At 46.5% G+C, this 27,690-nt stretch overlaps 1 protein-coding gene across 2 annotated transcripts in view; it reads right to left on the bottom strand.

The window, feature by feature from the left end:
- The window catches only part of LRRC49 (leucine rich repeat containing 49), a 1,183,445-nt gene that overhangs the window by 338,940 nt on the left and 816,815 nt on the right, over positions 1 to 27,690 (bottom strand). For both annotated transcript variants that reach the window (XM_086959021.1, XM_086959022.1), the window contains one exon: positions 13,574 to 13,722. In XM_086959021.1, the coding sequence (XP_086815147.1) occupies positions 13,574 to 13,722 (149 nt within the window). The remainder of the gene's footprint in view (positions 1 to 13,573; positions 13,723 to 27,690) is intronic.

Raw genomic sequence — 27,690 nt, 5'->3', positions numbered from 1 at the left:
GGCCGGGAGAGGTATGTGGTCAATCCGTGATAGGGCTTTCGTAGAGGCAGAAGTGTGAGTGTGTGCCCGTTCTTGAGGATGCCACACCCAACAAATGTTGCATAATCCTAAGGAGTTCATCCAAGACACAAAGGTCTTGGATAGGTCTTGGCGGCTGTGAGGGGGGACCGGGGCATCCATATCTGGGACTGGGGCAGCATTAAACTCATTCCTGATGAGAAGTACCCCACATGGCAGTCCAGCAATAACTTCGGTAAGTTTCCTGAAGGTTTGCTTGCGCATAAGGGGGTATATAAATGCTAAGAATATTGTAGGGTTTTCCCTCTAGTGTCTTGACCACCCCAGGGTATTAGCCCTGAGAGTCATTTATGACTTTGGCAATAACCAGAGAGAAATGTTTATGGAGTAGTATCGCTATTCCTCTGGAACCCCTGCTAAAACCTGAGTGATAAGCATAGTCAAAACTCAACCTGCGCAGAAAGGGGCATAGAATACGCAAGAGATGAGTTTCCTGCAACAGCGAGACACCCGGTTGGTAGTGCCTAAGGAATTTGTGGACCGATGTAAGTTTAATATGATCTAGGAGGCCATTGACATTCCATGAAAGAAGACTAAATTCAGCAATGAGGTAAGTGTAGGGGGTCAGAAGAAGGCGACTGAGGCCGCCACAAGAGTTGCAGTGCAGGACATACACGGATAAAATCTTCATAAAAATAAACAAAACATATAGAACAAAAACACAGAAACACACCCCAACAACTACCCACCCCACATTTTCACCCCAGAAGCATCTGTCGCCCAAATTATTTCAACAAGCTAAGTAAAACATAACGGGGAAAAAAACTAGTACAATATGGGTCTCCAGTATTAACTTTCATAGATTCACATGCTTGTATCTTCCCTGTCGTCATGGTGGGAGTCTCATGGTAACAGAATGGCCACAGCAGTACTAGAAAAAACTACATAGAAAAATCCCATAGGGAATCACATTATTTGGTAACCAAACCTCATCATTAGTTGGTCCGAAACTCAGCCAACCAGCTGGCAGCCGTGACATCACACTCCCCAGCAGAGCCATCACACCTCAGATTTCAAGCCCCAAGTGAGAAACAAGAATATATCCAGAGATAAAATGGTCTACCTGAGAAACGGGGAGGGCCGCATGTGAATCTATGAAAGATAATACTAGAGAACCATGGTGTACAGGTAAGTAACTAGTTTTTTCTCCAGTATTGAATCTTTTATAGATTCGCATGCTTGTATCAGAATAGAGAGCAGTACGCATCTCCAGGATAGAACCCTCTATATCTCCGGGCTCTGCTCCTAAATATTAGGAAATATAAACTCTTGGGTGCCATCCTGTGGTAATGAACAGGAAATGTAAGAAAATGTATATGCAAAAACAATATTCATATAAGAGAGACTATTAAAATGCATAGTTTCATATATACAACCATACTTTGATATAAAAACAGTTTGCGAAATACCTTATTGAAACAAATGACAGAGAACTGCTTTTCTCACTGCTGCATCTTCTTTCCACGCAGTGTCTAGACAACAGTGTCTAGTGAAGGTGTGCATATTTTCCACGTCACCGCTCTGCAGATGCTTGGAAGCGATACTCCCGCGAACAGAGCTGCTGAAGTTGCCATTTTTCTCGTGGAATGCGCATGCACTCTGTATAGCAGAGGTTTTCCAGCTTTCTCGTGGCATATGGTAATGGTAGAAGTTATCCACCTTGAGATACTAGATCTAGATAGTGGTAGACCTTTTCTAGGCCCAGAAAAGGCTACAAATAGTTGGTTTGTTTTCCTAAACGACTTTGTTCTGTCAGTGTAGCATTTCAAACATCATCTAATGTCTAGAGAGTGTAGAGCCCCCTCCGCTTCCGAAGGTTTTCCAAAAAATGTAGGAAACACTACAGGTTCATTGAGATGAAAAATAGACGGGACCTTAGGAATTAATTTTGGATTTGTTCTTAGTGTAACTTTATCTTGCCAAAACTGAAGAAATGGTTCTGCAATTGAGAAAGCTTGAATCTCGTTGACTCTCCTAGCTGACGTGAAAGCTAACAGCAAAGCCGTTTTCCAAGAAAGAAACTGTAACTCCGCTTTATTCACGGGTTCAAACAGTGGTTTCCTGAGCTGTGTTAGAACCGTAATAAGCTACCAAGGGACTACAGGGTGTTGAATCGGAGGAAACACTCTGAAAAGCCATTTGAGAAATTCTTTTATCACTCTTTGTGACCATAGCGATGGTTGGTTAGGAACTCTTCTATATCTTGAAATCTGTGCTAGGTGTACCTTTAGTGACGCCTGATATAGACCTGCTTTGGCCAGATGCAAAAGGTATGGGAGGATTTGCTTTGGAGAGGCAGAAAAGGGATGTAGAGCTGGAGATGCACACCACTGGCAAAATCTCTTCCATTTTGCTGTATGTGTTTTATTTGTTGAAAGTGCCCGAGATTGTGTAAGTATATCCCGGCATTCTTGCAAAATATTTAGGGATTGGAATTAATGTTTGAGAAGGTTCCAGGCTAACAAGTTCAGCGATGTCAAATTTGGGTGGAGAATTTGTCCGTTGTTCATAGAGATCAGATCCTGAGATAGTGGAAATTGAATTCTGGGGCCATTGACAACTGGAGAAGCTCTGAGAACCAGGCTTGTCTCGGTAATGCTGGGGCTATCAGAACTAGGTGACATGGCTCTGATCACATTTTCCGAAGCACTCTCGATATCAGAGGGAATGGAGGAAATGCATACACGAACATTCCTGTCCAAGGTAGATGCAGTGCGTTGTCCCACGATCCTGCCTGAGGGAACCTGCTTGCAAAGTGCTTGCATTTTGAGTTGTGTTGGTTTGCTAACAGATCTAATGATGGGGTGCCCCACCGATGAAACACTCTTAGGAGCGGATTCTGAGCTAGTTCCCACTCGTGAGAAACACTGGCTGATCTGCTCAGGATACCTGCCCTTGTGTTGTATATCCCTGGAACGTGCTGGACTTGAAGAGAGATATTGTGAAGCAGTACCCATCTCCAAATCTCCTGTGCTTGTTTTGACCGGAGCTTTGACCTTGTACTTCCTTGTTTTAATAGGTAGAACATTATCATTGTACTGTCCGTCCTGACCATTACCGTAGAATCGTGTATTCTAGGGAGGAATGCCTGCAACCCCAAGAACACTGCTTTTAGCTTCAACAGGTTGATATGAAGTTGAGCTTCGTGGTCGGACCTATGTCCCTGTATTTTGAGGTCTTGGAGATGCGCTCCCCAACCTTGAAGCGATGCATCTGTCATCATAACCTAACTGGGACGTTGAGGCTCTAAAAGCAGGCCTTTTGTTAAATGTCTTCTGATCCTCCACCATGACAGGGCATCTTGAATCTGAGGAGTGATGGTAATCCAATTGTCGAAGGATCCTTGAGATTGAATCTATTACTTGTCTAGAAGCTCTTGCAGAGGCCTCATGTGCAATCGGCAATTGAGAAGTAAGGGGATACAGAAAGACATCATCCCCAACAAGGACTTGTAAATTTTCACTGAAGTGCACTTTTTTAATTGCAGATTTGACGCCAGATTTAAGATCTTCTGAGCTCGCTCCTTTGACGGATAAGCTTTTGCTTCCTTTGCGTGAAGCATAGCTCCTAGGAATTGAAGGGATTGTGACGGAATAAGGAACGACTTTTCCAAGTTGATTCGAAGACCCAGGCAATGAAAGAGATCCATGTAGCAATGCAGGGAGTTCATAACTTCCTTGCAAGCTAAATCTTTTATGAGCCCATCGTCCAGATATGGAAAAATCTGGTGACCTGAGGGGTGAGCTGCTACCGGCGCCATGCATTTTGTGAAGACCCTTGGTGCCGATTTTAGCCCAAAGGGCTAGACTTTGAATTGGTAGTGGCGCCCCGCCACTACAAAACGCAGATATTTCCTGTGATTTATGTGAATCGGAATTTGGAAATAGGCATCTAAGAGGTCCAGGGATGTCATGAAGTCTCCTTGCGAAACAGCAGGAGTATTTCCTGAAGGGATAGCATACGAAAGGGGATCTTCTTGATGAATTGGTTCAGACCTCTCAGGTCTATTACCTGGCTCCATTTTGATGTCTGCTTTTTCTTTATCACAAAGAAATGTGAGTAAAATCCTTTCCCTTGCTGAGGAAACAGAACTTCCTCTATTGCCCCTTTTACTGCAAGAGATAATACTTCTGCTTTTAGAGCTGACAGATGTTGTTGCTGTCTGTGAACAGGTGGTTGATTTGGGGGATTCTGTATAAATTCCAGGGTATGGCCTTGATTAATCACATCTAGTACCCATCTGTCTGTTGTTATCAACAGCCATTGCTGAGAAAAGAGAGAAAGGTAATGGCCGTTGTTGATGTCTGACCAGGTGGCGCGCCCCTTGAGAAAGTCACTGTTGTCTATTGGATTGCTGCACTTTTCCTCTCACAGCGTTCTTTCCTGTGGATTGCTGGTGATAAGAGGAGTTTGAGGAACAATACTGCTGGTTGTTTGAATACTGGCGATACCCTTGCTGACTATAAGGTTGGTACCTGTTGGACTGGTACGAAGGCCTTTGATTGATTGGCCTCTAGAACCTCTCTTCGGAAAGGACTGGAATCTGCCTTGTTGAAGAGGCCCCAGAGCTCGGGCTGTGTCCGTGTCAGCCTTAATTCCATGGAGAGCATCGTCTATATGCTTCCCAAAGAGATTTTCTCAGTCGAAAGGCATGACCACAATTTTTTCTTGTACCTCACCTCGGGTCTGAAAGAAGTGGCTTTAATCCATCATTGTCTTCGGAGAGCCATGCTCCTGCCATTTGTATAAACGCTACTGATGTAATATCCATAGCGATATTGTTGGATTGGGAGGCCACCCTATCCCCGTCTTGTAAAATGGCGGCTGCTTCTTCTTTTTTGTCATCTGGTAGGTGAGCCAACAATGGCGCTATATCAAACCACATTTGCCTGTTATAGCGACTGATCAGAGCTAGCGCGTTTGCAGCTCTAATGGAAGCCGCTGCCATCACCGCAAAACGCTTCACCGCGCCGTCCATTCGTCTTCCTTCTTTGTCGGGGGCGGGTGGGGCTACAGAAGTCGAGACAGGATTTTTAGATTGCCTCTGAGCCGCTTGCATCACTACTGATTCTGGATGCGGATGTCCAACCAAACATGCAGGAGAAGACTCAGGTACGTGATATTTTTTCTCTATCATGAGCACCAAAGCTGCCACTGAGGCTGGAGTTTTCATGATCTTCAAGCCTTCATCCCAGATATGCTCAATGATGGGGATTGATCTCATAGACTTCCTTGACTCCTCTTTGAAGTCGTATAGGAAACACTCTGCTTCCTGTACTGGAAGCGGAAGCTCAAATCTCTTTGAGGCTTTTTCCATAATGTCATGGAATCCTCCAATGTCTTGTGGTGGAGAGTTTGCTGGTGACAGCGATGGAGATGGCATTGTAGGTAATATATATTGATCCCATTCAATTCCTACAGGAGTATCTTGAAGAAGTTCCCCTTCTTCTGCCTGGGTGTGAGAGGGATGGGTGGAAAATAAAGCGAGGAGGTCTTATTGGCAGTTGAATGATAGCAACATTTATTGAATTTAAGCACAACAGAAATGGTAGTGAACATGATGAAGAGTTTTTTGGTGAGGAAAGCTGAGATGGTCTTGACTCGGCGTTGGTTGGATCGGGTACGTCTTCTTCTTCACGGGCTGATGGCACCTCCCAGAGTTAACAAAAACAAACAAACAAAGAGGCGGTCAATGCGGTTGTCCTAATAGACAAAGCATTTGTTTATAGCGCGAACCGTGCCACCCCCAGGTTGGGAAGGACCAAGGATAGTGGATGCCAATGAGGGACTAAGAAAGGCTCAGATTAGCCTTCTTCCAGTGTCTCTTCTTATGTCCCTGAGCAATACGAAATGCAGGCTGGAGTGGGGGGGGGGGGGGGGAAGGGGGGGGGGGAGTGGACAGGGGGGGGGGGGCTTTGTGGGCCCGTCTGTTTTAGATACAGTGGCGGACCTTGGCCCCAATGAGAAAAGGAAGGCTGTGAGGGAGAAACCCAGGTGCACATGAGTTATTCACCCCCTCCAATTGTCCCTTGAGTTCCTTGAAGTCGCCTCCCCGCTCCCTTCCCTTACGTTAGTGCCCCTTTGCCCCGGTTCACGTACCGCAGGGGGCCGCACCTCTCCTGAGCTACGGCGGTCTCACAGCATCCTCCAGGGGGACCACAGTCCTCCGACCACTCCTCCTCTTCGGCGCCCGTTGTCTCCGTATGCCTCGGTGGTTGGTCTGCTTCTGGTCTTTGCTCGGCACTCGGACCATCTACTTCTCGTCTTCGCTCTATCCTGGGATCGTCTGCCTCTTGTCCTGCCGCTGTCTTGGTTCTGTCTGCTTCTCTTCCTCCGAAAGGGTTCCACTCGCTCCGGACCTCCTTCCCAAACATGTGCGCCTTGGCGTCTTCCGGGATCTCCCTTTCAACTGTAGACTCCTCCCCTTCTTCTGACCGCGTCTCACTCCATTGGTTCTCCTGCGGGAGGAGTGGTTCCTCGACTTGAAGGGAAAGAGGGCCGCAGGACATTAACTCTTGGTGTTCTGAGTGCCTGTCCCTCGTTATACCAGGCTCCTCTGGGTGACAACACAGCTCCGTTTCACATCTCCTTTCGCTTAAATTCTTGCTAGCAAGAATCGGGTCAATCGGATACCGGGAGAGATAGTCAGCATTTCTTTGTTTTTTTCCCTTTCTATGTTTGGTCTGAAATCGATAAGGTTGCTATGCTAAGAACCACCTCAGGATTCGGTTGTTATGTCCCTTATTTCGTGATAACCATTCCAACGGGGCATGATCCGTAAACAGGGTGAATCCCTACCCTCAAGGTAATTTTTCAGGGGTTCTATCGCCCATTTTATGGAGAGTGCCTCCTTTTCAATAACCGCATAGTTTATCTCGCGGGGAAACAGTTTCCTACTTATGTACAGCACTGGCCGTTTTCGTCCCTGCTGATCTACTTGGGATAATACTGCTCCCAGACCTGCTTCTGATGCATCTGTCTGTAAAATAAATGGTCACGAATAATCAGGACAGAGTAACACTGGATGGCAGGTCAGGGCGGTTTTCAACTGGCTAAATGCAGAAAAGGAGAGAGGGGGTGGGATGTCTTAAGGCTTTTTCGGTTTGTCTGTTTTTCTGAAGTAGGTCAGTCAGGAGAGAGGCTGTCTGTGAAAAATTAGAAATAAATCTCCTATAGTACCCTACAACCCCAAAGAACGCCCTTTGTTCTCTCTTTGTCTGGGGAAATGGGATATTGGCTATGGCGGCTACCTTCTCGGCTTGTGGTTGTATATACCCTTCCCCCAAGAGGTGGCCAAGGTACTTCACTAATCGTGCTGCCAGTCGACTTGTTGTGGGGTTTACAGCTAAACCGGCCTCCTTCAGGGCTTGTAGTACTTTTTCCATATGGGTCATATGGTCATCCCAGGAGGAGCTATAGATGACTATGTCATCGATATATGCTGCCGAAAACGCTGAACAGGGTTTCAGCACAGTGTTCATTAAGTGCTGAAAGGTGGCAGGAGCCCCATGGAGACCGAAAGGGAGAACAAGAAAATGATACAACCCACTGGGGGTGGAAAAGGCGGTTTTCTCTCGATCCCGGGGTTTAAAGGGCACCTTCCAATACCCCTTACAGAGGTCTAGGGTGCTGATGTATTTGGCTTTGCCCAACCGCTCTACCAATTCATCGTACCTTGGGAGGGGGTAGGAATAGAATTGGGAGATCTTGTTCACCTCCCATAAGACAATGCAGAATCTTTTTGATCCATCTGGTTTAGGTACAAGCACTATGGGAGAATTCCGCTCACTATGGGAAGGTTCAATAATCCCCATTTGCAACAGCTGTTGCACCTCTTTGTCAATGGCCAGCCTATGTGACTCCGGTATGCGATAAGGTCGCAATTTTACCTTTGCACCTAGGGGGTGGGGGGTAGAGGGAGGAGGGTAGAGATAACATGTTCTGCCAGATGTGCCCTTCCCATACACAGAGAGAACATCTCTTGTAGGGTACCATTTGGGCCTCAAATTCTGCTTTCTTTTCTTCTGGAATGTCTGGATCTATGATCTGTAGGAGTAGGGGTTCAGAAGTCTGGATAAACCCCAACTGAACCGGGACAGCCCCTTCCCATTTTTTCAACAGGTTAATATGGTATATTTGTCTGTTTTTCTTTTTGGGATCTAGTTCTATCCGATAGGTAACGGGAGTAACCCTCTCCATAATGCGGAACAGATCTTGCCACTGTCCCAACAACTTGTGGTCAGAGGTGGGCATCATTATCAGTACATAATCATTGAGGTCAAATGACCAGGTTTTTACCTTCTTATCATACTGGTTTTTCTGCAATGTTTGGGCCTGTTCCATATGGGTTTGGACTATTTCTCGGATCTGCCCTAGATATGTTTTCAGGTTTGCAGCATACTCTGAAAGGGGTTTGACTCCCTCAGGCTCCTCCTCCTATCCCTCCTGCAGCATGTCCAGCAGTGTGCGGGGTTGCCAGCAGTATAATAACTCAAAGGGCGAAAAGCCTGTGCTTTTCTGCACTTGACATCTAATGGCAAAAAGGGCCAAAGGGAGCATGTCCTCCCACTTCTGGGTCCCCAAATTCAGTAGCTTTCTCAAGGTGGTTTTGCGGGTGGCATTGTAGCGTTCCACCAACCCATCTTTCTTGGGGTGGTACGCTGAGGTACGGATCTGCTTGATGTTCAACGAGAGACACACTTCTCGCATGAGACGAGACATTAAAGGTGTTCCCTGGTCTGTGATTAATTCTTTGGGGAACCCTACCCTTGAAAGGATGTTAACCATTGCTTTGGGCATTTGTGTGGCGTTAGGTTGGCGTAAAGCTACGGCTTCTGGAAAGCGAGTGGCATAGTCAACCAGGACTAATACAAAACGACAACCACTGCGTGAGGGTGGAAAGGGACCTATGATGTCCATGCCAACCCTGGAAAAGGGTTCCTGAATATTGGGCAAAGGTCGTAAGGGTCCTCTAGCTGGCAGGGACCTGCTATTCTTTTGACAAATAGCACATTCCTTACAGTACCTCCTTACTTCGGAGTAAATGCCTGGCCAGTAGAACCTCCGTAAGATAGTATTTTTGGTATTTTCTTCCCCAAAGTGTCCCCCCAGCAAGTGGCTGTGTGCCAAGAACAATACCTTTTCCCTATGGGACTGGGGAACCAACAATTGTATCAGGTCATCCCTCCCCCTTTATGGTATACCTCCATTGGCTCCTCCTTCTGGGGGCAGAGCCGAGCTATGTGGCCTATATTACCACAGTTGAAGCATCTGGGTCCTGACGGGGCAGAGACTCGGGGAGGTATTACTAGAGGTCCTGGTTGAAACGCGAGGGGTTCCTGTTTGCGAGGAGGGGGTACGGGTCTCGGGGTCTTGGTGGTGGGCCCGAATGTTTCCAGTGCCTCACTTCGCATCTTCATGGGATTCTTGAGCCCTATGAAACGCACTGGCTATGTCAATAGCCCTGTCCAGGGTTAGTCCGGTATGCTGTTGTACCCACTTCTGTATATGCTGATACAGGGAGGATAGATACTGCTCAAGATATACTTTCTCCATTATCTCCTCCTTGGTAGAGAGGTGGGGCTTCAACCACCGGTCCGCCATATCCTTTACCCTATAGGCTAAAGCACGGGGAGTTTCTTGTGGACCCTCTTTCATCTGGCGTAAGCGGATGGGTAGGTGTCCTCATCTACTCCTAATCTCTCAAGGATACTCCTCTTAACATCATCATAGGGTGTGAGGCCTGAGGGATTTACAGCCAGATAGGCCGCTTGGAGCTCTCCCGACAACAGTGGTCCAAGATATGGACCCCATTCGTCTTGGCCCCACCCTGCGGCTCTGGCCATGCATTCAAAATTGGCAATAAAAAAATCAGGGTCCTCTCCTTCAGCATATTTTTGTAAAACCACCGAAGGAAAACCAGCATTATTCTTTGTTGTCCCAGGGTATCTGCCAACTTTGTGATTACTGCCTCTTGTGTCTCTCCTTGTTCTGTAAGAGACTTGTGTAAGTTCACCCGGTCTTCCTCTGTTGTGTTCAGAAACCTTTTCATGCAGCATTCCAGTTTCTCTTGGCTTTAAGTCATCTTCCTCAACGCCGCCTCCATTTCCCCCAAATCCCACTTCTGACACCAGGTGTGAGAGGGATGGGTGGAAAATAAAGCGAGGAGATCTTATTGACAGTTGAATGATGGCGACATTTATTGAATTTAAGCACAACAGAAATGGTAGTGAACACAGTGAAGAGTTTTTTGGTGAGGAAAGCTGAGATGGTCCTGACTCGACGTAGGTTGGATCCTTCACGGGCTGATGGCACCTCCCAGAGTAAACAAAAACAAACAAACAAAGAGGCGGCCAATGGGGTTGTCCTAATAGACAAAGTGTTTGTTTAAAGAGCGAACCGTGCCATCACCAGGTCGGGAAGGACCAAGGGTTGTGGATGCTAATGAGGGACGAAGAAAGGCTCAGATTAGCCTTCCTTCAGTGTCTCTTCTTATGTCCCTGAGCAATACGAAATGCAGGCTCAGGGGGAAGCTTTGAGGGCCCGTCCGTTTTAGCTACAGTGGTGGACGTTGGCCCCAATGAAAAAGGAAGGCTGTGATGGAAGTGTGAGGAAATACGAAAAAGATGACGACGGGAAAGAAAACCACGTGCATGTGAGTTATTCACCCCCTTCAAGTGTCCCTTGAGTTCCTTGAACTCGCCCCCCCTCCCTTCCCTTACGTTAGTGCCCCTTTGTCCCGGTTCACGTACCGCAGGGGGCCGCACCTCTCCTGAGCTACGGCGGCCTCACAGCATCCTCCGGGGGACGACCACCAGTCCTCCGACCACTTCTCCTCTTCGGCGCCCGCTGTCTCCGTATGCCTCGGTGGTTGGGCTGCCTCTGGTCTTTGCTCGGCACCTGGACCGTCTACTTCTCGTCCTCGTTCTATCCTGGGATCGTCTGCTTCTCGTCCTGGCACTGTCTTGGTTCCGTCTGCTTCTCTTCCTCCGAAAGGGTTCCACTCGCTCTGGACCTCCTTCCCGAACACGCGTGCTTTGGCGTCTTCCGGGATCTCCCTTTCAACTGGAGACTCCTACCCTTCTTCTGACCACGTCTCACTCTATTAGTTCTCCTGCGGGAGAAGTGGCTCTCTACTTGAAAGGAAAGAGGGCCGCAGGACATTAACTCTCGGTGTTCTGAGTGCCTGTCCCTCGTTATACCAGGTTCCTCCAGGTCACAACACGGCTCCGTTTCACACTTGTCTTCTCCATCACTCTCTGCGAAGTCATCCCTTATTGTAATAATTGGAGGAGATTGCATTGTTTGCACTGTAGGTGTAGGTTGAACTACCGGAACTTGGGCAGGAGCACTTGCAGTATTTGAGGCAGGAGCGTTCGCTTCAGGAAAACGACGATAATAGTCATTGATCATGTGACGTAAGTCAGTCACCAGAGAAACAGGCATTGAGATAGACTCTTCCCTCTCCTCAGGATGCGGTTCCTCTTCCTCCTCATACTCATATGATTGTTGGAACGACTCATACCTTTTGGATTCACAAACTGGGCGATCTTGGAAAGAGTAAACCTCTTGAACCTCTTGGCACTCCTCTTCATCAGTCTTGACTCTTAATCTGTAGCTGAGAAGGTCTGTAAATTACACCTATTGACTCTTCATCCTCGGATTCCAGTAAATCCAGCAGATTTGATGGAGGAAGGGGAGAAATCTTCATCCACGTAGTAAATTCCGTAGTTTTCTTGACCGTCGACGAGCCCGTCGACGCATAAAAAGACCTTACAGATATTACAGATTTCGACTTTGGTGATTTAAAAGTCGTCCTCGACGGAAAACCCGTCGTCGATGCTCCCGTTGACGCTGAAATCTGAGTTGTCGTCGACGGAGCCGTCGTCGACAAGGTCGTCACCAATGGTGTCGTCGACGAGGTTGATGCTCTTCTCGTCGACGGAGTCGTTAACAAACCTTTCTTCGACGGCGTTGTTTTGGTCACTCCCATCGACTTCGCTGTCGTCGTCGAGATTGTAATAGTCGACAAAATCGTCGTCGACGGTGTCATCGTCTTCACAGGAACAGGCGCCGGGGATGCCACAGATTTTGATGACGGAGCTGAAGACACTACCCTTGACTCTGAGGATTTCTTCAGAGGAGTATGAGGGAGAGAAGAAGAAGATGTTTCTTTTCCCTTAGTTTTTTGCTTCTTAGGATCCAATGTTTCCTCTGAAGGAGATGATTTCCTCTTTTTTGAAGATTGGCTAGTAGATTCCTCTGAATCTGGGGTGGCCTTCTTTTTCTGCAGCCACAACAGTAAGCGTGCCTCTCTGTCGCTTAAAGTCTTCGCTGAAAAGGTCCTGCAGTGTTTGCAGTACTTAGCTACATGTTTGGGAGGAAGACAATACTAACAGTCTTTGTAGGGGTCTTTAGAATAAAGCCTCGGTTTCCCACAAGATCTGCAGGGCCTGAAATCCTGTTTTTAGATCTTTCTGCCATATTTAGATACTAGATGTAAAACAGTACCTTACATACAGTAGAAAACATGCAATTAGAAAGGTCAAAAGTTCACTCAGGAACAGAACTGAGCAAGGCTCAGGGAGACTCCTTCTCACACGAAGGCAGTTGGAAATCTGAGTTATGATGGCTCTGCTGGGCAGTGTGATGTCAGGGCTGGCAGCTGTTAGGCTGAGTTTTGGACAAAATAATGATGAGGTTTGGTTACCAAATAATGTGATTCCCTATAAGGATTTGTCTTTGCAGATTTTTCTAGTACTGCTGTGGTCATTCTGTTAAAGTGAGACTCCCACCATGATGACGGGGAAGATACAAGCATGTGAATCTATGAAAGATTCAATACTGGAGAATTGGGGTGGACCTCCTCCTATGCATGGACCTACTTGTCAGTAGTCAGAACACGGCTCAGCTGGGGGGAGGTGCGGGGGGGTCAGCGGGGTAGCAGCTCGTCAGCAGTTTGGGAACGCCCAGGATCCTTGTCCGAGGACTATGGGGAGTGTTTACGCCTTCCTAGTCTTTCTGTAGATTTAGGGCATCGACGGCTCTGGAACAGGTAGCGGCTTGGACTGGCAGGGCTCATCTCATCTCAGTGGTATGACCTGGGGGTTGGTAGCTTCTGAGGATGTGCTGCTCAGTCGCCCACTCCCATGCCTCCTCCAGGGTATTGAAAAAGTGGGAGCAAAACCCATGGATGACCGTCACGGCATCGAAGGATTTGCATTGTTTCTGGGTAGATTTTTTGTAATCCGGGAAGATCAATATGTGGGTGGATTGAAAGTGGAATTTGCCATGAATACAGCAGTGTGTTATTAGTAATGATAATATCCAATTAACTGACACCTTTACGATCATGTACAAGACCATGAACAGTGCATTTGCTTAACAAGAGAATGTATATATTTTAAACCTGTAAAAAAACATCAGTAGGGTAAGAAAATGTAGGTCTAACAAGCTCCACCAATTAAACCAAATCAACATGTGTCCGACTACTGACCTGTTTTCCTCAGGACTTGCATACGCTGCACTCCCATTAATTTGTGATGGTTTATGGGAAGTGACGTCACTGTCTCTGCTCTCAGTCTCTCTGTTCTGCTGTCTCTCCCACAGCCGAGCAGCATTGCAAATGGCTATACGCCTCTTTTCCTGTAAACAGATCACAGTGGCTAAGCATCAGCTATAGGTTGCAGTGCAAACACGCGTCCTGTACAAAGACACACACAGGAACTTGTGAACAGACAGCAATGCTTCTTTTCTGAGGACGAGGAAGAAGGCACTGAACGTGACAATCCAGTGGCGGTGAACAATAAAATACAAGCAAAAGTACATATACGAGTTATTAAGGGAGTGAGTCCTGGTTCCCACTGTGATTAATAAACAAATAATCCTCATCATGAGGAACAACAATATCATGATGCAGAGGCAGAATTACATGATGCTCTCACAAACGCTGTACTGCTCCGCTAATATGTTATAAAAACAAGGACCACAACATTTAGCTCAACTAACAGCAATGATATAAAAAGACTACGACATCCGTGCATCAGTACTTTAGCTAATTGAATTTTGGACGATGCTCACTACTGAAGACATATGGAGAAAACTCCCAGCTCCCCACTAGTACGTGCACAGACAACAGGAGCAACTACAACAAAGAAATCCGCATAAAGCCACGGGAGATGTCATCAAATGCCAAGGAACCGTGCCAGAATGCTCTGACTGCCGAGTTCCTTAGTAAAGAAATATATAAGCTTATGTTTTAGCCGGTCACCACCTCCCAACACCTGTGTCTAGAAAAACATCCACAAATAGGTCCCCATTTAGTCTCATCAATAGAGAAACTATGCGAGGGGCCTTACATGCCACCAACACACCAATGGAATGATACATCATTGGGCAAGTGGCAAATGGTGGCCCAAACTTTAGACTGACTAGTTGCCACCGGCCAAATACTTTTTTTCCAATAATTCATCTACGAATCAGTCGCACTGAAGTATCGATATTCGCAGGAGGCTGCAACATCTCCTGTATCATGAATACTTAATGAGGCAGGGGCATGCTGCACCACAGAGAAGGGTGCCTGCAACGGACAGCAGACCTCGCTCACTACATTCGAAGTCCTCCAATGGAAACATTTCTTTAACGCTGCCTGTGCCCCTCGACACAATGGCAGTCGTACATCATTAACACATTCCAGTGCGACTCAATTAGGAAAGGGCTGGCCCTTTAAACCACCTCCTCTTTGCGATTCGTAATAGGCCACAGAAACAATTTTTGCAAGTCTAAAAGGTTTTTTCACCCCGTAAAATGTTTATTGCACAAAGATGTTTTGTGCTTGTAAACCCTGTGATTTTGAAAATCGTAGACTTTCCAACTACAAACGTTCTACACCAGGACCCCGGACTCAAAAAACAAACTCATATATACTAATAATGAGAAGCACCACAGAAACAGTAACTATCGAGATTGTTGACAATACTCTAGGTTTGTATGTTAATTTAAGTATGCTAATATCAGGAAAGAATACGAATCCACAAGCAAACCGGGACAATCCAAGAAAAAAGGTTTAGCAGCATGTAGGACTCAATAGAGCAAATTTTATAATCACAGAATGTACAGGACTCGTGCCTCGCTGCAGAATAATCAAATCAGAACCAATGGGGACTTATGCTCTATATTAAGGGCCTGATGTAGTTAATTAGTAGTTGCACATACTTCAGTCCATTCTAAAAAGAGTGGACAGGGCTTTCACCACTTTACTGCATGTGTAACATCAATCGTGCCATACTTCTGCACCAAGTCTAGTATGGGCCTAGAGGTTAGTTCCTATTTCCCTTACAGGGTCTGCGTATTGGAATAATATACACTATAGTTTTGGCATAGGACTGAAGTCAGTATGCCTCTATCGCTTATATTAAACTTAATTACTTTGCGTGCCAGCTAACTCAGAGGTCACTAGAAACTTCTCGAATGAACAAGAAGGGATTAGTTTCTGACAACCGCACAAACAAACATGACAACTTTGTTTCCCTTAGAATCGGAACAGACTCAAAATCGTGGAAACAATAGATAACAGTTTCACTCAGTCAATTGTGCATGCTTTGTTTCGGCAAAGTTACACAGAAAGAATAGACAGGCATTTTAATAAAAGGATTTATTGAACAGTCTTATTTCTCGTGAAAGAGATATGAGCTGTTATGATCCTAAGACAGTATGAGATATAAAATGTACGGAGTAAGCAGTAAGAAGAAATAATACTGCAATAGCATGGTCTTTTAGCTATGACATATATTCATTTAAACATACATAAATAACACAGGCTAAAATGTGAATACTCGTCTGGTGCTTCTAAATAGTTCTACCCCAGTGTACCTAACCTAAGTGTAGCATTAGGTTAGAAGTAGGTGCTGTTTTCTATAGTATGGTAAGCTATAGTTTGTATGCCAAGAGTCCCTCTAGGTTCTAGTCTGCTCCATACCTTAGAATGAGAGGAGTCAGAAAACACTGAAAATGGATTCTCTGTGAGGAGGATGACAGCGTCTAGTCAGTGTGTCAGGCGGGGACTCGAATTACTTCCGAACTTGCCGTGGGGAGCCTCGTAGCCGAGCAGTGAAAGTATGCAGCTGAGCCGTGCAAGTATGCAGCTGAGCCGTGCAAGTATGCAGCCGAGCCGTGCAAGTATGCAGCCGTGACTTGCCATCGTAAGTGAAGGTATATTTATACCTGGCAGGTACTTAGGAATGCTAGCATTGACGTAAAGTCGGGCGAAGGAAGACGTCATGAATGAACTCTTCGGGTATAGTGGTTCCTGCATAATAAATGAGTTCTTGGAGAAATCAATAATCTAAGCAGGGAATGTCCCAATGGCTCAAGGTCTGGTTTTTAGGAATCATTGTGACATGGGATGGACGGATGTAGGTGACCATGCCTGCATTTGGATTGCATGGCAAATGCCTAAATAAGGACTGATATTCTATGCCTAAATAAGGGCAATGCAAATTGTGCCTATATAAGGACATGATTCAGTAAACCTAAGTACGGGCATCTAAATCGATACACAACAGGCCACCAGCAATCCACAACCGTTTCCTCAGCTGTCAGATGGAAGATTGCTCTAGCATAAGTGCCTTACAAGTAGGATATCTGGGTTCAGTGAATAATTTGAGCAGGTGCTTTCAGGAGCTCAGCACCTGCACTTCTTTCACATGGCCGGGGCTACAATTTCTGAACCTGCAGATTGTGGTCTCAATATTAATTGTTCAATTCAAAATAAAAAGAAAAACATACATTGCAAGGTGACTGGCTGGTAAATGTTCATAGGCAGGCATGATTGTGTATCATCAAGTTAGTGATGATGTCATCACGCTGATCACAAATCCAAGAAGTCATCGACAAACTATGGCCATCAAGGTGAGATAATCACTGACCATACAACTCGGAAACAGTGAGCAAGGCTTGCCTCCTTCTATTACGGAGCTGTGCTGTCTGAAATAAAAGCACTGACTCAGAAAATATAAGGTTAAACTCACTTTATGCAATGCAGGCGGGGTCTCAGCCATAGGTGCGCAACGGAGTTACCCCCCATGTGCGATGCAAGCCATGCGAACGGCCCCTCGCGGCGGGATGCCTGGCTTTCACCTTGTGGATACCCTGCCGGGAATACCAGGATGCGTTCCCTAAGCAAGCGCATAGATGCCTGCAATGTGGGCAATTTGCGCTATATAAATACATGTACATTTACATTTACATCACATGGGCTGGTCCAAGAATGATGATTTAACAACCCTGTCCATCGCAGTGAAATGAAGGGTGCATGTCAATCTGATTGTTTTGTTTGCCACGGCCAACTCGACATGAGAACTTCAGCTCTTTCCAACCCGCACTCTCAGTGAACGAGAGGCAACACAAACGCAGCCGCCCAGTCTCTGCTGCTCCAACCAATACGATTGCTTCTGTTTATTAATACCCAAAGACGTTTAAAGGCATGGGCAAGTGGGCCCCGGCACATGCTCCCAGCCTTTCAGCCAGCTCTGATCTGCAGAGAGCTTTGCCCTGATGAATTTGAATAATTCTTAAACACATAGTTTTAAATACAGTTTTATTTTAATTTATTTTTTAATGTGGATGATGTGGGAGAGTCTTTTGCAGAGAAATCTTGTGTTTATGTTTCATGCAACATCCATAAAAAAGTTTCTTTTAGATTAAAACAGGACCTGACATATGAGAAATGGGAGGGTGTCACATAGATTATTTGCAGTAATATTAATGAGCTGCTGCTCTGTTACAATATTGGAAACACACACCACTATCGCTGAATATTAAATGTGCACAAATTTGGAATTTGGACGAGTGTGCCTGTGCACTCAACCCGCCAAAGAGGGCATGAAAGAGCTGTAACTGGGTAATAAATCCAAATCTGTTCCAAACAGGGGCCCCCAAAATACGTTTGGCCCAGTGCTCCCAAAATCCTTAAGATGTCCCTGCTAATACCAAAACAAGCATTAGAAATGCAATAGGTCTCGGATGGCATGCTGCGCTTTAGATGAATATGTTTAAAAGTAAACTGTGCCATACTGCGATTGCTACAATAGTTAATTGTGGATGCGTTAACAATTGATGTGTGCACTGATGGCTGGTGGTGTGTATGCCTGGTGGAAGTGTGCACTGATGGCTGGTGGTGTGTGTGCCTGGTGGAAGTGTGCACTGACAGCTGGTGGTGTGTGTGCCTGGTGAAAGCATGCACTGACATCTGGAGGTGTGTGCCTGGTGGATGCGTGCACTAACGGCTGGTGGTGTTTGTGCCCGGTGAAAGGGTGCACTAACTGTGTGGTTGTGTGTGTGGTTGTGTGTGTGTGGTTGTGTGTGTGTGGCTGTGTGGGTGTGTCTGTGTGGTTGTGTGTGTGTGTGTGGTTGTGCGCCTCAAGCTGGGAATCCTTTTAAATAAAAGGAGAGGTGTGTGCACTGGTGCAGTGTGCGCCTCTGGGTATGCACACAGACACATACTCTCTCGCGCTCTCTCACACACCCAAACACACATCCATACGAACACACTCTCACATCACACACACAAACACACACAGACTGTGCTGGGGCAGGGCACAGGGCATGCCGCTCTCGCCTTGAGACTCCATAATGTTAGAGCGCATGTACCCCGGGAGGCACTCATAACACAGGCGTGCATGTGCGCCTCGAGCTCGGATTGCTTTTAAATAAAAGGAGAGCTGCGTGCCCTGGTGCAGTATGCGCCTCTGGGTATGCACACAGACACATTGCAACAGGTCTCGCATTAGTTAGAGTTAGAGAATGTGGCATTGTTTATATTTAGCTGGATATGGTTGCTGGTTTGTGCACTGTGTGTGTTAGGCAATGGCAGGTTTGTATGTATCTGTGGAGTAAGTATGTGTATTATAGAGTTCCCATGCCATGTTTACATTGCTAGTGGGGCTAACAGTAGACATATACACCGAGACAAACATACAGAGAGACACATGCACCGATACACACATAGAGACAAACACACACAAATGCACACAGAGACAGACACGCACATAGAAACATACACAGACACGCACAGTCACGCACACATAGAGACTGACACACGTATAGAGTCGCACATAGAGACAGAGACACACATAGAAACAAAGATGCACACACAGAGAAGAGACGTACTTACAGAGACAAATGCACATATAGAGACGCACACACAGAGATAGACGCACACACAGAAAAATACACGCAGATAGAGACACGCACACCGAGACAGAGATGTGCACCAAGAGACAGAAAAACGCACTTACAGACACAGATACAGAAATGCGCACAGAGCAAAAAACACACGCAGACAGAGAGGGGATGTCACTGTTAGGGGATGCCATGACAGATCGGCACTCAATATTACACGAGGCAATGCCATCATCACCGCTGCATATCCTAGTGAATCTCATCAGCACTCAATATTAAACGAGGCAAAGTCATCATCACGGCTGCATATCCCAGTGAATCTCATCAGCACCCTTATATTACACGAGGCAATGCCATCATCACAGCTGCATATCCCAGTAAATCTCATCAGCATTCTATGGTGCTGCTGTAGAGCTCATTTGACATTGTCCAGAGCACAAAATCTCTTGCCTAGTAATGTCAAGGTTATTAGGACATTACTGCGTTTGGCGATGCCATCAGCGATGTACGTCATTTAGTGATGCCAATGGCAATCTATATAGGGTGCAGCAATGTCATAAGTATTATATGCACCAACTGGCAATGTCATCTGTACTATAGATCTCACTTGGAAAAGTCACCGGGTGTGTACAATGCACCTGTGAATGTCCACTCAACAGGAGGTTTCCCAGGAGGATACTTTTTAACCCCACCATACATCTGGCCGTAATGAATAGGTAACTGTAGTCACCATCAATAAATGAATCGTCATAAAACATACTTCTCAATTATTGGTACAAACATACCCACAATAGACAGCACATGCTCATATTTTTATTGATATAGATGCCAAATACCATATCAACTGCGTACATATTTGTTTAGGCAAAACAAATTTAGATCAAGGCGTGACTAAGGCCCAAACTCCACACATACCGCTCATCGTCAGATGCTAAAACCATTAAGCATAATCACACAAACCCTGAGAAGCAGTACACAACTTTGCAATAAGCCACCAAGATGATTAGAGTGGGGTGGTTCGGCAAGGAGCATAAACAAGTTGAGAGAGGCATCAATATCTGAGGTCTTTAGCACCAGAAACCACGGGCAATGAATCCATAGCTGCACATTTCTGATATTAGACAAAGTCATCACAGCTCTACACTGCTCCTGGAAATGTCATCAGCGTTATACACTACATCTCATCTATGGAAGTACAGCGGGCTACGTACTAAGTGCATTAAAGCGGCTGCTACAGTCTGCAATGTTCCTGCACAGGTGAACACTCCCCAATAGTTAAACCCTGCAAACGTACAAACTATACAATGCAAATCAACGCCCACTTCCAAAGACAAAAGCTCTCTTTCGCGGCAATTCAGTAGCCAAGTCAAAAAGCCTCTCTAGCAGTCCCTCTCACCGCTGCTGCTCACCTATACACTTCTGGTGGCCAATCGAAAAGGAGCCCTCGACCCCAGAGGACCTTACTTTAATTTCAAAGAGCTGGTTGAACTCTGGGATGGCCATGTGTCTGTCCTTCATCTTCCTGCGGGTGTTTCGGATGGCATGGGCAGAGATCAGCATGTGCGGATGTGCTGGCATCAGGACTGGACGTGGCTGTTGAATGAAAACATCTAGGCTAAGTAGTGTTTCGACGGAGCCTGCGGCTGACACCGTGTGCCATGGCGGTGTTTGTTATCGGCGGCGGAGTCCATGTTGCAGTTCCCATGACAGAAGAGGGGTCCACTGATGGGCGGGGCGTTGCACCCCTTCCGTGAAATGGATCCCCCCCCAAAAAAGCTCAAACAAAACCGGCGAGTGGTGCGCGCGCCTGCCACTGCAAAGCATATGTCTTCAATTATGACAGCCGCGTCTCGCCGTGATAATTGAAGACAAATGGCCTTTGGTGCGAGTAACAGACACCAATAGGCCATGGGTGGAGCTACGCGCCCGCCCATGGCCTATTGCGTGTTCTGTTATAGAAAAAACACATGCACACAAAGGCCAATGAAAATGGACCTAGGAAATAACAAGCACGAGCTGCGTAGAATTTCCAGGTCCATTTTCAAAACGCAGAGAAAAGCCTTCAGGGCCCTTGAAGAGTCTCTTCTCCTGTCTGACATAAATGCAGCTGAGATACCACCCTTTCAAACTCACAAGAATGCTGCTAAATTTCTTGAATTTCCCCATAGGGCACTACTTTGTCTATTGTTAAAATTGAATGTATATATTTAAAGGGAATTTTATGAATTCAAAAGATTGTATTGTGTTTCTTTCCTGTTGTGGGTGCCACGATTCACAAGAAATTTTTTACTTACCCTATAAGCATATGATCATGGTATGTAGTGCTGTAGATTCACATGCTGTTCATACTCTTGTCAGTGTTGGGCTGAAAGGTACAACTTGTTTTTGTTCGAAGAAGTGTTTCTGAGTTACAAGGAGTGGTATATAGGTACTGTAGAGATGACCATGAGAAATAAAGAATTAAAGGTAAGAGTACTTGCAACTGACCTAGGGTGGCCAGGGTGGAGAGTGGGTGCATATGAATGTACAGTACTACATGCCACGACAGATGCTTACAGGGTACCATTTTCCGTTCATGGTATGTGTAGATGTAGATACATTTGCTGTGCATAGACTGTATAGCAGTCCTCCACAAAAAGCAGTGGCTTAACCTGAGGATGTTGGTTGCAGAAGATTGAAACAGAGTGCATAAGACAGCCTGGCCAACTGTAGCTTGTTGTCTAGCCAGGACATCCACAAAATTATGTTTAGTAAAAATATGAGGAGCAGACCAAGTAGCTGCCTTACATACGTCAGCTATTGGTATATTCCCCAAGAAAGAAATTGTAGCACCTTTTTTGCGAGTGGAATGGGTTTTGGGGGGACAGGTAAGGGCCTTTTAGTTTTGGCATAACAAGTTTGAATACACCAGACAAGCCAACGAGTAATTCTTGCATTGGAAATGGCTAACCCATTGTGTGGCTCAGAGTAGACCCAAAAAACGTTGTTGTGTCTTACGAAACAGTTTTGTTCTATCCACATTATATAATAATGCTATTATGACATCTTAGGTATGCACGGTGCGTCCTGCTACAGACTATGAAGGGGGAAAGAAAACTGGCAACTCAATGGTTTGATTGAGATGCAAAGTGGAAACAACCTTAGGTAGAAATTTGGGGCTGGTTTTGAGGACCACCCTATCGGGATGAACTTGGAAGAAAGGCTCCTGTAAGGTGAGAGTGCATCTGACTGATTCGACTAAGGGAAGTAAAGGCTACAAATGAGGCTACCTTCCATGATACAAATTTAAGCAGGCAAGGGTAGAAGGTCTCATAAAAAGGCCCATGAGCCTAGGACGATGTTGAGATTCCATACCGGAGATGGGGCTTTCAAGGATGTAGAACCCACTTAAATCCTTCAATAAGGGCCTTACTGACCAGTATCCTGAAGAGGGAATTATGCTGCCTATTGTGTAGGTAAGCAAACTCAACAGCCAAATGTAATGAATGAAGGTTTAGGCAAGGCATGACTTTTGAGGGTGAAGGATGTAATAGACAATGTCTTGTACTGTTGGTGTGAGAGGATAAATATGTTTTGGAATGCAGCAGTGCAAAAAACACTTCCATTTGGCTAAGCAGCAGGCCTGGAAGCGGGTCTGCGACCTTCGTGAAGAATGGACATAAATTCTTCTGATAGTTTGAGATAACCATGACCTCAGGAGCCAAATCAGAAGATTGAGCTGCTGAGGATCAGGGTGCGGGAGTGCCCCATGGTTTTGCGTGAAAAGGTCTGGCCTGTTGGGAAGCTTCTTGTGAGGAGCCAGGGAGAGTACCAGCAGAGTCGAGTACCAAAGCTGTTGCACTCAGGTTGGGACTACCATAATGAGGGTGAGTTAAGTCTGCCTCAGCTTGTGAACTACAAATGGCAGGAACGGGAGAGGCGGAAAAGTGTAGGAAAAGATCTGTGACCCGTTTATCTGAAGTGCATTGCCCATGAACCATGGGTGTTAATCTGGCAGCAAAGTTTGGGCCTTTTTGCATTTTCAGAGGCGGCAAACTAATCTATGTGAGGAACCCCACCACTGTAAGCAAATGAGTAGGGTCTGGGAGTGAAGTTCCCTCTCGTGGACATGTTGATACATCCTGTTGAGCAAGTCGGCCAAGTCATTATCCAGACTTTGAATGTACTGTATGACCAACTGCATCTTGTGATGAATAGCCCACTTCCAGATGCGTTGGGCTAGAGCAGACAACTGGGGTGAGTGCATGTCACCTTGCTTTTGTAGGAAAAACAAGACCTGTACGGACTAGCACATACTTGTTGTGAATGAGTAGAAGAAATGTTTGAAGAGCAAATTGACTAGCCAGCAATTCTAGGTGGTTGATGTGGAGACCCTGAGGAGCAGGCATCCACAATCCCCAGATTTTGAGATCTTGGAGATGCGCTCCCCATCTGGTGAGAGAGGCATCTGTAGTGGTGGTCTCTTGCGAAACTGGCCCTATAACAAGTTGATGGCAGTCCACCACTGCAAAGAGCGATGTGTACGGCCCTAAATCAAAACTAGATCCTCACACAGACCCTTCGTCTGAGACCACTGTGCAGCTAGGCACTGCTGTGCCAGAGTGCATGGTTAACCAACAGTATGCAGGAAGCTAACAGACCGAGCAGGCACAATACCTTCCGGACTGGAACAGCCGCTCCATTCTGAAAAATTGGAATCATAGCCTGGATGTCTAGAATCCTCTGTGGAGGCGGGAAGGTACGACTCACAGCATTGCCCCTATGAACAGGCTGCGCCGAGAGGGCACCAGGTGAGATTTGGGTACGTTTATCAAAGACGTGTTGTTACTTGCAGATGAAGCAGCACAATCTCTGGCGACTTTGCTTTGATCAGCCAGTCGTCCAGATGGGGAAAAACAGGAATCCTTGATCTCCTGAGATGTGCTGCTACTACAGCCATCACCTTTGTGAAGACTCGTGGAGCAGATGTAAGACCGAACTGGAGGACCGCAAACGGGTAGTGGTGACATCCCACAGTAAAACAGAGTTACTTCTGATGCAATTTCAGGCTGGGAATGTGAAAATACACATCTTAAAAATCGATTCACACCATCCACTCTTCCCACTACAGTGCCAGGAGAACCTGAGCCAGGGTCAACATCTTGACCCTTGAGGTACAAAGTAAAGATCCTGAGGTCTAGGATCGGCCTCAATCGCCCATCCTTTTTGTGGATCAGGAAGTATCAGGAGTAGCATCCCTGACCTCTTTCCTGCTCCGGAACAACCTCTATGGTACTTTTCTGTAGCAAAGACAGAACCTCCTGATGCAGAAGACTCAGGTTTTTCCTCTAAGCACCAGCCCTGGCGAGGGGGGGAAGGTGGGGGAATTTCCCGGAAAGGAAGAGCATACCTATTTTCTATGAGATCCAAAACCCAGAGATCTAATGTAACAGATCACCAATTTTATAGAAAATGGGACACCCGACATCCCATGGGACCAACATGCTCTAGAATGGAGGATCTAGAGCTGCTGCCCAGTGGTATCAGTTGGGGGAATGGGAGAGGAGGAGACTTGCTGCCGAACTGTGCCTCGAAGGCAGCCTCTATCTTTTCCTCTGTATGACCTAGACAAAGGGTTCTCCTGTTGCTGCTGCTCCTGCCCCGAAAGGAAAGAGTCTTGCCAAACCCGCAAAATCTGCGATACCCAAAACCTCTGGGCTGGGACTGGAGACCCAACGATCTCGCAGTGGCTCTATCTTTACAGTGCTGTAGCGCTGAGTCTGCTATGGTACCAAAGAGACGAGAGCCATCAAAAGGCAAGTCCAAAAGGGTACATTAGATGAAAACCCAGACTGCATTACCCAGGCATGCCTCCTGGTAGCCACTGAGGAGCCCATAACTCTAGAAACAGAGTCTGCCGTATCAAACCCTGACTGTATGACTTGATGGGCTGCAGCTTCAGCGTCCGATAGAACATACGCAAAACGGCCCTGAACGTCCTCTGGAAGTTTAGGGATCACCTCATTTGCAGAATCCATCAGAGCATGGATATCGTGACCTAGCAGGGTCTGGATTTTAGAGTCATACTGGCTGAAGAAAATACCTTTTTAGCCAATTGCTCCATCCGCTTATATTCTCTATCTCCGGGCGTCGATGGGAAAGAACCTGTAGAGTGCTTAGTTGAGCATGATGCCTGGACTACTAAGCTCTCAGGAGATGGGTGTGTTCAAAGGAAAGCTGGATCTCAAGGCGCTACCTTACATTTCCTTGAAACCGATTTGGACACAGCAGGGGCAGTCATTGGATTCTGCCATATCTCTATAATGTTCTCAGTCAAAGTCTCAATAAAGGGAAGCAGAGGTTCCGATGCAGAAGAAGGTAAATGAAGAATGTCTGTTAAAATATTGAACTTAAGCTCTGCAGTAGGTAACGGCAAGTCCAGCAGATCAGTTGCCTTTCGTATTATAGATTGGTAAGAGGAGACCTCCTGCGATGGAAGGCCTCTCAGTGAAGAGAGCTCCCACTCTGAAGATGTGTCCAAAACACAAGCCTCCTGCAGTCCCTCAAATTAAGGCAGAGGGTTAATAATTTTACCCTCTTTAGCTTCTACCTTCTGCTCATGATATTCTTCCTCCCCCAGCAGTCACTGTGCCTTCCTTCTGGATCTCATCCTAGGTACCGGCATCGGTGGGGCCGGCAACTTCGGGACCAGCGTCGATGGAGGCTCCACAGGATTAGCTGAAGGCGCCGTGTGAGGCCGAGTCGGTGCCAGAGCATGAGCCAGATGGCGCAGGAGATAACTCTAACTGCACTCTTCCCTCCAGTGATTGTACCGGTGTTGAGAACCTCGGCGTCGGGAGAGGCCAACTCTCCGATGTCATCAGCATAAAAGGTATGAGTGCGCCTGTGCAAAATGAGGTGGCAAACCTCCAAGCTTGTAAGAAAGCCGCCCCATGGGGACAACAAGTGCACCAACAGGGTTAACCGCCCTGGCAAACATGACGAACATCGCATTCAAGAAAAGCTTAGGATCCGCTTCGGGAGCTGGAAAGGGTGGGTATGGATCCGGTACCGGCGGTGCAGAGACAGCTCGAAGAGGCTGTCTGACTGGCTCCTGTTGCAGCGCTGCCGACACTGGAGCTGGGGATGTTGAGGCTGGAAGTGAATGCGTTGCTTCTCTGGGCGCTGGAGAGACTCTCGGAGACGGAGGGTGGGCCAGAGTCACCTGAGGTGTAGAGGGAAGGTGAGGCCTCATCCTTGCGGTGACACCGAAGTACTGTGGACCCCGAATTCTGTCATTTATCCTTAGACGAACGACGTCTGTTTCCATGATGCTGCTTCTTCTTGTGCTTCCTCGACAACTTAGAGGTTGGACTTGGATCTCGTCCTTCTCCGGCCCCTTTTATTTTTCCTTGCCCTGGCCATAAACAGCTAGGCCTCCCTCTCATCCAGGGCCTTCGGATTCATGCACCTGCATATCGAACATCCCTCGACGTCATGGTCCGATGAGAGACACAAAAGACAATCCTCAGGGGGGTCAGTGATAGACATATGACGCCCACATTCACTGCAAGGTTTAAAACCAGACTTCTTTTGGGCAGCCATGTCACTGCTAAAATTTCAGGATGAACCTGTAACAACGAAACTCTAGAAATGGAGAGCCCTGGAAAAAAACTTTACGTGTCGATGGCGTCTTCAAAAGGGAACTGACGTCAGCACACAGACATGTTCTTATGGCTCCGATGACGATACGTGGAATATCGTGTGGAGCTGTTCCATTGTGACGTCCTCGTCGACATGGGAGAGCTATGGAGAAAAGTTTCAGTGGAATGCTCGGCAGGGGGTAATTCAATAGGTGAGGAATCCACAGGCATATGTATCCATCAGAAACAACACCCAAAAAACACAAATGCTCACACGCACCCGAACCACATACACCTAGGAAGATGCACACACCCAAACCTACATGACATACACCAGACCTGCATGCACCAGCAACCTCAACAGACACACGCACATCACCTACTTCCACTCCCTCCCAAGCCCAACTGCCTCCCGATCCTCTTACCCAATTTCCCTGTGAAGCTGTTTTATTTGCTCCTGGCTTGACTCCTTCCACAGCCCAACCCACCTCTTCCAAACACCAAGTCACTCCTTTAAGAGCCAAAACTACCTCTTGCAAACCAAAAACTCCCCCTCCCAAACCCAAGACCACCCCATCCTAACCCAACCCTTCCTCCCAAGGAAAATTATTGAGGTGCCTGCTCTGTGCCCACCAGATGCCCCTACCTGAGGAGGTTGCCCTTGGCAGTTTAATAGATGGCAAGTTTAGTGCTACAGCACAACAGTGTATTTCTCCAGAGACTCTATTGGTAAACCAATATTTCTTTTTTAGAGAAGTATCTCATTGGTTTAATAAACCACTGTTTTGATTTCACCAGGTTTGTCCCAACA

The sequence above is a fragment of the Lissotriton vulgaris genome, chromosome 2_1 (assembly GCF_964263255.1).
Source record: "Lissotriton vulgaris chromosome 2_1, aLisVul1.2, whole genome shotgun sequence".
Taxonomy (NCBI): Eukaryota; Metazoa; Chordata; class Amphibia; order Caudata; family Salamandridae; genus Lissotriton; species Lissotriton vulgaris.
This window is presented reverse-complemented; position numbering and strand designations above follow the sequence as displayed.